The sequence below is a fragment of the Garra rufa genome, chromosome 5, assembly GCF_049309525.1.
Source record: "Garra rufa chromosome 5, GarRuf1.0, whole genome shotgun sequence".
Taxonomy (NCBI): Eukaryota; Metazoa; Chordata; class Actinopteri; order Cypriniformes; family Cyprinidae; genus Garra; species Garra rufa.
Window position 1 is genome coordinate 27,384,581 of NC_133365.1, and position 13,082 is coordinate 27,397,662.

Consider the following 13,082-nt stretch of genomic DNA (forward strand, 5'->3'; position numbering starts at 1 on the left):
CAGAAAAGGGTATGAATATTTATGCAACGGGATCTTTTCACTTTTTTATTTTTAATAAATTTGCAGAAATGTTAAAAACCTATTTTTTGCTTTGCCATTATGGAGTAGGGAGTGTAGATTGATGTGGGGAAAAAAGGAATTTAAAGTAGTTTAACATAAGGCAGCAACATAACAAAATGTGAAAAAAATGAAGGGGTATGAATAATTTTGCAAGGCACTGTAAATGTCCTGAAACCCGTCATGTAAGCTCCCGTCATTCTCTGTCAGGGTAAAGGTATAGAGGAAACATACTGGTTGGTTGGGAGAGATGGATTCAACAAGCCACTACCTGTACCGCCAGACCTTACTCCTGGGTAAGAAAGAAACCAGTTCTTTCTGTATGTACATCTTTAGGATTATGTCTATAATGTAGGGTGTTGCTAAAATTCTTTATGTTGCCACAAAGGGCGAGCAACCATGGCATCAGCTTGGATGAGATTCCAATGGACAGGCGGCAAAAATTTCTGGATCGACAGAAGAGGATGGGGAATTGAGGTAGAGAGCATTTCAGTTACTTCAGTCATATTTGTCTGCTTAATAAATAACAGTGTTTGCTCATGCTGTTGCTGTTGCATGTATACCTACATATATTGTAAGAGGAACTTCAAAGGATAGTTTACCAAAACATGAAAATTCATTTACTTATTTACAATTTTTTCCCTCTGTGGGACATAAAAGAAGAAATTTTGAAAAGTCTGTGGGCTCCAGTGTTGCTTTGGACCCCGTTGGATATCTTTTGCATTCCACTGAAGAAAGAAAATAAACCAGATTTGAAACATGAAAACATGACAGTGAGGAAATGATGGCAGAATTAATTAATTAATTTATTAAGTAATTTATTTTTTGTGTAAACTATCCCTTTAAGTCCTCCACCTTAAGGCTGTTAAACTTCTGTACTCATGCTGTTCTGTTTCTGTGCCTTTCAATAGGTTGTGATGCTCATGTTTCTGCACCAGCCTATCGAATTTAGGAGAAAGTGGGGCAAGGGGATGAAAGGGGTGGATTGAGGTGTTCACCCCCTCGACTACCCTTTTCTACTTGATACTTGATTTCTACTTCATTCCTAAAAAAGAGTGGAAAAGCTCACTAGGACATCTGACAAGAAGTAAAAACACTTGAACTGAATGCCAGTCCATGAAAACCATCAGCTCAACAAGATGGCATGTACCAACTTCTATGGATGGTCACAGAGGACTTTTTTTAAACTGTATAAGTTTATACTGCAGTTCATCCAATACGAAATTAAAGACACTGTTGAGATAACAGTTCATCAAGACCACAAAATGAGAACAGCAGCACACACCTCATTCATCTCTGCAGTTATGCGATCCCTGCAGTTAATCCACTTCTGCAAAGAGATTTTGTTCTTTATTTTGTTGTTCGTAAAACATAAACAAGCAAAAACAGCTAACTGATGGTGCTTGTTTATAATGGCACCTGACAATTTAGTTATAATTCAGCGGGAATAACGCCAATAATATCCATGTATTGAAATTATTTAAAATACTGTGTTGATTTTATTTGCTAGGAATATCAGGCTTTTAAAACTAGGTGTTAGTTTAAAAAAAACTTGTTCACATTCTTCACATTTTCTTTTTGAAAATGCTTTCATTCAGTTTCATTTCATGTGGCACATTTTGGCCTTTCTAGAAGGCGAAACGCATTCAGAGCAGTTTTCATGGCCAAGCAAACCCGAGATTATATGGCAGACAATTATTTGGTCTCATTTGAGTGGCTTAACTCCATCGTCCTCTTTGAGTTAAGAATAAGAGATACATTAAAAAGGAAACTCGTGAGCTGAGACTCAAATTGTCAGGTTTATAATGGCCTGGCACATGATCCTGATATTTGACACATTCCATGCATAATATCCTGATATGTCAAACCCTTGCAGTGCTTTATGCAGTCTGTTACCGAAGAGAAAACATATCAGAGATTTATCCAAAGATCTTCTCAGCACTACTTTGCCTGCTCCTACACGCAGTATATGTATGTGCCCCCTAAAAGGGGTATTACACTACATGACAGAGGGAATTTTAAACATGTGGTCTGGATATCTTCATTAAGATAGGAGGGTTCTGGCGCCTGTGGCTGTCCAGGATGACGTTCTGTCACCTGATACTAAACCACAGTCTAGCGAGCTACAGTCACAGCAGGATGTAGCTGAATTTCAATTGCAATCTCACCATTTTATCTTGTTGTCTGTGCTTGTGTAAATAAAAGCTGGTTTTAGTGAGTGTGTAGATTCTTTCTAAGTATTCAGTGTATTCATGTGCATATTTAGATCCATATACACTCTTTAAAATAAAGGTTCATGCCATAGAAGAACCATTTTTGGTTGCCCAAAGAAGCTTTGGATAAACAGTTTTAAAAATCTAAAGAACCTTTTACGACTATAAAAAAGCTTTTCTGCATTTGAAAGTTTCCATGGATGTTCAAGGTTCTTCATAGAACCAATGATGCCAATAAAAACTTTATTTTTTAAGAGTGTATTGTAACCTTCCTAGAATCATGAAATTTTAAATTACACAAGTAGCTGAAGTAAAAACAACAAAAAATACGTTTATCTACAGCAAAAAGGTCATAGGATTTCCTCAGTCATCATATCTTTTGTTTGTTTGGACAGTTTCAGATAACATGTCAACACAAAGTCTTCTTCCTGCACATCGGAGTAACAAATATAAAGTACAAACATGGATGTTTCTCCTCCTGTGAGCAAGAGTTACAGGTATAATGGGACAAAATAATATAAAGAGACAAAAGATCTTAGTGTTAATTCTGGCAAGATGGATTATTATTATTATTTTAAACTTTTTATATATCCGTGTGATTTTAAAAGAAGGAAATAGCCTACATCTCTGTTTTGCGTGCATATGTCAGGGCTAATATGACTGATTGATAAAGACGCGCGGAGGATTGGGTGTCAACTCGCGCTCGGGTGACTCGAGTAAACGGAGTCTGAGCTGAATTATAATTCGCCTAGAACTAGGACATGCTGGCTCCGCCCACTTCTCAGAAAGCAGCTCGTTGATTGGATAAAGATACGCGAGTGAGGCGGAGTCCATGGGTGTGTCATGAAGCGTGACCAAACTATGATTGGCTTTCGTCTCCCTCTATCAGAATCCGAATAGCGGCTCCTAGAGCCAAACCACATTTTACACATTAAGGAACTGTTTCTGGTAAAGTGTCGTTGATAGTAACACAGGATAAATAATATCGTGCCCTCTTGCTCACTTTTTTCAGACTGAGGAAGTTTAAATAGTCCTTCAAGAAAGCAAACGCCTTCTTTTGACCAGAGAGAAATAATCTCCTTATGTTTTGCTTTTACCTTATGTGTAGCCTAAATGATAAAGCTCTTTCTTCTTTGAAATAAGACGAACACAATTCCGACGGAGAACTCATTTGACATGCACTTCACGGACCTCCTCGGACTACTACGGTAACATAAGGTAAACCTCTGGCAACATGAAATGTGTAAATTGTATCTGATACATTCAAATGTTTAATCAAAACTGATATTTGTTAATATCTGAATTATTGTTGTCACCTTGTAGTACGTAATGTAGGTTTGTAACAACAGTTGTCTGAATGAGCTTATAGTTCTATTGTGCTATCCATGACAGGTGTAATGTTTCGCTGGGGGTTTAATAAGAAGTCAAATGAACGTGTTTACAGACAGGCGCATCTTTCTGTATTAGCTCGTTGTGTCAGCACGCGCAAATTTCTCGCTGGCTCGCGCACTGTTCTGCTGTCACGCGCGTGTGAATGCTCTGTTTGTCTACATGTTGCGAGGGCGCATCTAACTGCTTGGCAGCGCTCGGGCTCTCAGCTTCAAACTGTGCGAACCGCCGCTCTTCCCCAACCCCCGTTGCACTGCTCAGGCAACGAGGGCGGGGCCAGCCCAAATAAATGTGGGGAGGGGAAAAAAGCCGAAGACAACAAACCTTAAAAATGTAGGCCACGGCGCGTGACCCAGTTCCTCATGAACAACACAGCGAGTGTGAATGTGGAGCACGGTTATTATCCCCCACGCCCGGCACGGTTCCAGGGCGGGTTCTACAGTGTGTGTGTTTTTCTCTCTGTGCCAGGCAATGTTCGGGGTCTTTTAGAAATATGAAAGAGAAGAAAGAAATGTTACATTTATCCAATTTGCCGTTTCAAATGCTAACAAGGTATCAAAAGTTTTTATTCTAAGTATTTGCGTGTCATGACACATTTCTAGTTTGACACATATATATTTATATATGCTGAAACCTACACCTACAATCAGCCCTGTAGTCTCTATATTGACTACAACCCTCAATAAACAGGAAATATTTACTAAACACAGCATGAGCTTTTTCACTCAGCACAGGCTGGACTGGGACATTAAAGGGGTCATGACATGGATTTTTTTTAAATATGTCCCTTGAGGTTTACTTATAATGTTAATAAAGTATTTGCACAAAAAATAAAAAAATAAAAATATGTGGAAAAATTATTTTCAAGCCTCATTCTGACCCTCTGTCTAAAACTACCTGTTTTATGGGGCGTGTCCTTTAAGGCTTGTCAGCAGAGATTGTCTAACTATAGGGAGATGAGAGGGTCTGTATTACTTACTATTGGAGAAAGTGTTACTATAGGAATGAATGGGAAGTGCCGTAAGCTGTCTTACCTCCTGTATCAACTCCCGCCCCCTCGCTATTGCATGTGAGTGTTTTGATAACATGATCAAAATAAAACTATTATTTCCAGACAAAGCATTAGGAAACCATTTACTTACAGTTTGTGATGCAGCTGCAGTCAGATCTAGTACCTCTTTGTCTTTCAACAAATGTTTCTTTGTGAACTCTCTCTTTAACACTGTGCCTTGTTTACAAAACAAAATCCTCAGACACGAACTGGGATGCCATTAAAAATAAACTATGCACTTGTTCCTTATGCTAGGATCCTTCTGAAATCTGTACAAAGACGCAAACGAGCTGTTTAAACCAAACGCGTCAAAGCGAACATTCTTTCTCTCCATTTGCCCTATTGATGACAGACTTAAGCACGTGGACTCTGTCATAAAGTGAACGTACATCTGTATACTGTATCCAGTGTAGCCAAGATAGCAGCAGTGATTGTAATTTCTATTGGCTTTTGACGCAATGTGACACTTACATTCAGCGTGATCAAGTGATCAGTTGTTAATCGACTGAATGCCAGTGGGCGGGACCTATGGTGAGAAGATGACTATTCATCAATGTCTTGCGCTGTAGACAGCGTTTATTTAAACGACTGTATGGGTGATGTCACTTCGCACCTCAGATCCAAATGAGCCATTTTCTGAGGGTTATTATATAAATGCTTTTTTATTGAAGATGGGGACATTTTAAGTTGTGAAACTTGCAGGATGTATTAAGCATATTAGGATCTATGTCAAAAGATCAATGGAAATTTGGTTTCTCATGTCATGACCCATTTAATCTTTTCTAATATTAGAGCAATTTTGTTTGTGTACATTTTAATTTCTCTGTAGATAATGCTTGGGGTGTGGTTGTGTGATACTGGTGCTAGATCAGAAAAAAACATAATCAGCTTGTGGGCTAACCAGGTGGTACATCTCTTCACCTGTTGATTACACATGGGGAGTGAGGCAGTGTCAGTTTCTTTGTGTTGTGATCTGAAGTCAGGGTGGGCTGGGCTGCTCCTAGGCTTTTGTGTGGCAGTATTGGGTGTTCTTGGTTTTGACCATAGTGAATACAGAAAGAGAAGACTGTAGTGTTGTGTGTGTGCGTGTGTGACAGATATTTTGTTTTGGGCCCCCTGGAGAAGGCGATCAGTCTGAAGCTGACCTACTTTTCTCCTTTACTCCATACCTGCAGAGCTATTTATACCCATGGCACAGGGCTACCAGAGCAACTCAGACCAACACAAACGCACACATAGACACTTTCTCTAGTGCTCACACAGTTATGTGTACTGCCATCTCAGAGTTTTTTTTTTTAATCTGGTTATTATTATCATTTTCCCAGCCTGGCCTGTGGAGAGCAAACCCACCCAGCCGTCCACCCACCCACACGGTGTGAAATCCACACCCCCTCAAGGAGTGCAGTGAGGGTGAGTTGTATTCTTTTAAAGGGTCTGGTCCCAGTGTACATGTGGAAGCCTGTTTCATATATCAAGGCATGAATGCCTAAAGAAAGCCTTTCCATTTAATCAATGTAATAAGGATCAACCCACATCTGTAATTATTTGTTTGTCCCCGAATGTTTAGAGACTGAATTACAGTTTCGTTAAACCATAACTGGGTTATTTTTCACAAAAGAAAAAGTCATGTTGATTCCTGCTGAGTTGCTAAGTGAACAAAATATTCTTCAAAAGAGTATTCTGGGTTTAATAAAAGTTAAGCTCAATCAGTGGCACTTGTGGCATATTGGTGATTACCACAAAACAATAACATGAATATAAAAATAAAATGTGTTTCCTTTTTTCTTAAAAAGGCAAAAATCTAGGTTACAGTAAAACATTTACAGTACAATGGAAATGAATGGGATCAATCTGGGAAACGTTAAAATACCCACAGTTTCAACAGTACAGCCACAAAACCATAGCTGTATCCAGTTTTACAACCTTTTTGCTATTAATACATAAAGCTGTTCATCATAAAGCCCTAAAGCAAATGTAAAACTGATTTAACACAAGAATTAATGTAAGTGCTTAGTGCACTTATAAAATGAAGTAAGTTCCTAGTCATAAAATCCTTTTTACTTTTTTTTGTAAAGAAAACCAGGGACGAGTCTAAATCATTTTTTGTGATAATTAACATTAAGGTGCAGTCACATTTACTTCTGCTTGGAGAAATTTTGCAGGTGAAATCCACCAAGTTGACCAACACAAAACTACTTTGTTTGAAAGTGACTTTTGTGTATGTTTGACTGCGCAACCTTTTTTTCGCTGAAATTTCACTCATTTGACCACAACTTTTTGCCATAAATGCTAAATCCACAATATTCTTGAAAAGATAATCTCAGTCAGAACTAGTCCTTTCTTACAGAACTGATATAGACACTTAAAGGGATAGTTCACCCAAAGATGAAAATTCTGTCATTAATTTCTCACCCTCATGTTGTTCCAAACCCATAAGACGTTCGTTCATCTTTAGAACAGAAAATAAAATATTTGTGATGAAATTCCGAGAGCTTTCTGACCCTTCATAGACAGCAATGCAACTGACACTTTCTAGGCCCAGAAAGGTAGTAAGGACATCGATAAAATACTCCATGTGACATCAGTTGTTCTACCTTAATTTTATGTAGCTATGTGAATGCTTTTGTGTGCAAAGAAAACAAAAATAATGATCTTGTTCAACAATTCTTCTCTTCCGTGTCAACGTAGGTGCCATTACTGAAAGTACCACGGCGTATGCGTGTGCATTCCTCTGCTTGTAAACAAGGTGCAATACATGCGTACTTTCATGGTATTTCTTTTAATGGCGACACACTGTACCAGAAGAGAAGAAATCGTTGAATAAAGTTGTCATTTTTGTTTTCTTTGTGCACAAAAAATATTCCCGAAGCTGCATATAGTTACAATTGAACCACTGATGTCACATGGACTATTTTAACCATGTCCTTACTACCTTTCTGGGTCTTGAAATTGTTAGTTGCATTGATGCAGAGTCAAAAAATCTCTCGGAATTCATCAAAATAATCTTAATTTGTTTTATGGGTTTGGAATGACATGAGGGTGAGTAATTAATGACAAAGTTTTCATTTTTAAGTTGACTATCCCGAATATTTTTCATGAGATCATCACATTTTATATCTCTTTATAGTCACAGGAGACGAAAGCACCATTGTGAAGTCAGAGGGATGGAGGACATGAGGCATTTGCCTCCAGATGGAGGTGGCAACGCCAAGCGCTCCGCCTCAGCAGAGTGTGACACAGAGGATAGAGCGGTCAGGAACGAGCAGGGCGTCCCTGAGACCTCGACACAAATGCGTGTGAGAAAAGACGATCTTTGTGATGTTCCTCGCAAGGTGCCTCGTTTCCAATATGTGGATTTCCCTTCTCTGCACCAGTGCATCCAGCAGCTTTCAGTGCCTCCGCTGAATGGTTGGCTGGGATCCTGCTCACTGGCAAAGGCACCGAACTACAGGCCTGCCAGCCCTAAAGAAAAGGTACCCAAGTTTAAATATGTGGACTACCCATCTCTCCACCACTGCATTCAGCAGCTGTCCGTGCCTCCGTTAGAAAGCTGGAGTGCAGGGCTGGTCAGGTTTAACACAGAGGGGAAACATGATGGCTCTGGGTTGCAGAAGAGGCCCTCTCAATCTGGGACTGTGAAAAATAACCTAAGGGCAGAAGATCAAAACAACGATGACAGGAGTAGAGTTACAGCATTTTCTTTCCCAAGAGACACACACACCTCAGTCTCAGGTAGGAAGGAGAGGCTTCAACACGACTACACCTCAGAGGTGCCACAGAGGTTAGAGAAAGGTAACGCACCTATAAGGTCCTCTAAGATCCCTAAACCAGAAGCTGCTTTACAATCAGATTATGGATCCAGATCAGAAACTGGTTCTGGATCTCATAGCGACGCAGCAGTGGTGAGAAATGACAGACCGTCGGTTATTAACATGGTCCACACTGACAAGCAGAAGCACTGGACAAAGGCAGATCAACTGGAAGAACAATTAAACTCTCCAGAATCGGTTGGACGGGTACCGTGGAATACCCTCCCAGAGTCGGTCTGCCCATTCTGCCAACAGATGTTCACAAACCCTGAGCAGTTCAGGGCTCACCAGCGGAGCCATAGAGATAAGGTGACTAATGCTAACTGTAAATAAACCAACTATTTATAGAGAATGATTACACCCAACACAAATTCTCACGTTCTTTTGTGACACACAACTGTATTCTCTTTATGTAACCTGGCTCATCTAAAAAGGAAAATTCTGTCATTAATTACTCACCCTCATGTCGTTCCAAACCTGTTAAAGCTTCATTCATTTTCAAAACACAAATTAAGATATTTTAGATGGAAGAGATTTCTGACCCTGTATAGTCAGCAATGCAACTACCACGTTCAAGGCCCAGAAAGATAGTAAGGACATTGTTAAAGGGGTCATCGGATGCCCATTTTCCACAAGTTCATATGATTCTTTAGAGTCTTAATGAAAAGTCTATAATATACTTTGGTTAAAAATTCTCAGTAGTAGTGTAAAAAAACACCCTTTTACCTTGTCAAAATCAGCTCTGCAAAATATCAGCTCATTTTATCGCATGGGCCCTTTAAATGCAAATGAGCTCTGCTCGCCTGCCCCTCTCTGCTGAGGGATTATGAGCTGTATTGTTTACTTTAGCCGCATTTAGCTACGTTTAGCTGCCTTTAGCCGTGTTTATCGGAGAAACTTGCCAACAAGAACATTATTAAGAAAGGCCATTTGCAAAGATGCATAAAAAACCCTTATACTCACTTCTGCTGTGGGTGAAGCTGCATCACGAATGATTCTACGGTGGCCGACAGAGGCCAACGCGCTGCAAACAAGAAAACACATGCAAACAGAAAAAAACGACAACAAATTAAGAAAACATCTTCATCAGTTTGACAACACAGACGCTGCAAATCCTCGTAACGCAAACACAAATACGGAAACGCGCTGCAAATTCTCACAACACAACCAAACTCAGAAACGCGCTGCGAACACACGAGGGCGCTGCAAACTAACAAACGTGCTGCATATAGCTCGGTCCACAACGGAAATGTTTCAGGGGGACCTCAAAAAGTGACGAACTCATCTGGGACCTGATTATTTATATCACTATATTACCTGATTATTTATATCACTATCACCTTTAAGTGATACTATACTATCACTAAAAGGTGATAGTTCACCGATAACACCTCTGCTCTGACCAACAGCCACTGAACAAAATAATCAGGTCCCAGATGGGTTCGTCACTTTTTGAGGTCCCCCTAAAACATTTCCGTTGTGGTCCGTGCTATATGCAGCACGTTCGTGTGTTCGCAGCGCCTTCGTGTGTTCGCAGCGCGTTTCTGAGTTTGGTTGTGTTGTGAGAATTTGCAGCGCGTTTCCGTATTTGTGTTTGCGTTGCGAGGATTTGCAGCGTCTGTGTTGTCAAACTGATGAAGATGTTTTCTTAATTTGTTGTCGTTTTTTTCTGTTTGCATGTGTTTTCTTGTTTGCAGCGCGTTGGCCTCTGTCGGCCACCGTATGATTCACACGAACATAAATGCATATGTAGATCAGGATCGGCGCTTTCCTTTTAAAAACGAAAGTAATGTTGTCCTCTGCCTCTTAAGCTGCTCATATGTCGGGAGTAAATGACTACTGCTATGTTCATTATTACATCCAACAACAGAACACCTCAATCGCTCAATTAGAGTCTTCCTCTGCACCTGAATCATATTCGGTAGGGGTGGGAGAAAAAAACGATTCTCCGATGCATCGCGATTCTCTCTTCAACGATTCTGAATCGATTCCTAATATTTCAGAATCGATTCTGAGCTTGTTTTTTTCCCCGCATATGGCACGTGTGTGCGCTAGAGACGCTGCAGGCTTCATTGCACTGAATTTGCACTGCGAGACACGTGCGCACTGCTTGACATTGTGTGCTTCCACCCGCCATGTTTTACTTATGCTTTATGCTTTCATTTCTGCCGTCTGGAATGCAGTACAATTAGATGCACAAAGCTCGTGCACTGACTGACTTTCGCGTGCGCTTTGTGTTTGTTCGACCTAAAGCTCGATTGCAGATGCGGTTAAATGCACTTGCATGCGCATTCTCGGTTTCGCTGGCATGCGCATGATTTCATTCGCAGGGTAAGCTGTCCGCGAAGCACTCGCCCAAGCAGAAAAAAACACGCTGCTGCCAGATCCTGATTGCCGAAAATCATATTGTGTTTGATGCACAACTTACTCGACTAAATCAAATGAAAAAAAAACATCCTAACTGTATATTATCATAATTTCTCAATGGACAGGAAAAAGGGGAAATATTAAAGTATGATTTCATCTCTGATTTTATTGGTTTCTAAATAATTATTATTTTTGGTATTACTGGTGGTTTTAGCAAAAAAAAAAAAAAAAAAAAAAAAAGTCACTGCTCGCCACTGCTGTGCATTATGCAGCCTGTTAAAGCTGCCTGTTTATGATCTCATCAGTAATAATAAAACGGCAGTAATGCTGAGGAAAAAAAAACTATTGTCTGTAAACTTTCAGATACCTAAAGAACACTTATTTTAAATAATTGTTTTAAAAAGTACCTTGCTTATATAATTTAAAAAATAAAGTAAAATTGGCACAAAATAAATTTGATATAAAACGTATATGAAAATGTAGCCATGTGCAGTACTATTGAAAACTGAGAATGTGAGCATTGTGATATTTAGTTGAAAATGAAAACAGTAATTAAATTGAATCTTGAAACCAGTGAAGATTGACACACCTACTTTTACAGAGATTTCAACTATAAACAAAAAGCATAGAAACTGCAATTTTACATGTTTTTTAAATTGTAAACTTGTATTGCACAACAGAAGAATTAATTGGGGAAAAATGTAGATCAAGAATGGTTTTGGAATCGGATCGTGGCTCCCAGAATCGGAATCGGATCGGATCGTGAAGTACCTAAAGATTCCCACCCCTAATATTCGGACTGTTTCAGCTCGGTGAGGGCAGGTCTAAGGTAAGACGCTCATGTCAATCAACTGTGTTTCGTCACAACGACAAGAAGCTAAGAATAATCTGATTTTAAAAAGGGGATATTACTTTTAAAGATTAAAAAAATACCACTGGGTGGATTTTTGTCATTGTAGGGTGGTTGTGTACACAAACTGCCAACACACATTAACGTTCAAACAACATGTAAAAGTTAGTTTTGCATCCGATTACCCCTTTAAAATAGTCCAGTGGTTGACATCAGCTACAAAAATCATTTTTGTGCACAAAGAAAACAAAAATAATGACTTTTTCAACAATTTCTTCTCTTCTGTGTCAGTCTTCGACACACGTTTACGAAAGTATCACGATGCATACATGTGGTGGTTCTGACGCAGGCAGGAGTCTGCTTTTTTTCACTTTGAAATATCTTCTTTTGTGTTTAACAGAAGTTCATATAGGTTTGGAGCAACATGAGAATGAGTAAATGATGGCAGAATTTCTCTTTTTTTTAGTTCTTTTTAAGTAATTAATTATGTATTTTTTTCTTATCTTCACAGAGACCAAACTAATGTGCAGAAGTACTGAGTGAGCACTGCTTTTGGCAAACAGTTCACATCATATGAAATCTTATCATCAGAGGCCTTCTTTTGTTGTGACTGGCTAAAGTGGTATTGCTGGCAGGACTATAGGGAGGTCAAACACATTAAACACATTTGGGTTCAGATCTTAGGGAGGATGCCAGACTTGACTGATGTTGTGAAGGCAGAAAAAAAGGCAGAACTGGACATGCAGAAACACACAAGCATACAATATGCATGCACATACAGTACAAACAAAGAGAGTATTCTATTCATGATTCAAAAGAGGTCAATATTTACAGCCCCACATAAGGACCATCAGACATAATGGGGTTTCAGTTGAAGACAGAAGATTAGAACCAGATTTATAGTCTCTTCCACACATATATCAGCGTGTTTACAGGAGTGGGAGAAGCTTGATGGACTGGTGCATAAGAGGATGAATTTTGTTACATATGTGTTCCCCACACTATGTGCATGGTGGCAGGCTAAGTATTTAGCTTTGGGTGCCTACAAAATAATGGCTATTGTTAATAATGATTTGTTACATTAGCTTTTTATTGTTTTGTGTTTTTGAAAATTAATGTCTAGTGGCTTCAAGCTAGTAGCTTTAAATCTTACAAATGTACCGCTTGTTTTCAAGTGTTTAATTGTGTGAGTAAAGAATTTTTCATACAGAAACAAATGTTTGACTTTTCAGTACAGGCATGCCCTCTGAAAGAAAACCTGTTTGGCGGGATACCTCTCAGTTTCGTCGATGAAGTATTTAAGCTTTATATAAACAAAAGAGGAAATCTAACAAGTACAGTAACAA

General features: G+C 39.2%; 2 protein-coding genes across 2 annotated transcripts in view; both read left to right on the forward strand.

Moving 5' to 3' along the window:
- The window catches only part of gucy2d (guanylate cyclase 2D, retinal), a 30,439-nt gene extending 28,164 nt beyond the window's left edge, over positions 1 to 2,275 (forward strand). The window contains exons 19-21 of the mRNA XM_073840231.1: positions 268 to 353; positions 446 to 534; positions 969 to 2,275. Coding sequence (XP_073696332.1) covers positions 268 to 353; positions 446 to 533 — 174 coding nt within the window. The 3' untranslated portion in view covers position 534; positions 969 to 2,275. The remainder of the gene's footprint in view (positions 1 to 267; positions 354 to 445; positions 535 to 968) is intronic.
- A 924-nt stretch (positions 2,276 to 3,199) lies between these two features.
- Positions 3,200 to 13,018, forward strand: LOC141335795 (uncharacterized). The gene is made up of 4 exons (XM_073841349.1): positions 3,200 to 3,488; positions 6,036 to 6,120; positions 7,838 to 8,828; positions 12,248 to 13,018. Exons 3-4 carry the CDS (start codon positions 7,875 to 7,877, stop codon positions 12,257 to 12,259), a joined length of 966 nt encoding a protein of 321 aa, XP_073697450.1. The 5' UTR covers positions 3,200 to 3,488; positions 6,036 to 6,120; positions 7,838 to 7,874; the 3' UTR covers positions 12,260 to 13,018.
- The last annotated feature ends 64 nt before the right edge of the window (positions 13,019 to 13,082 follow it).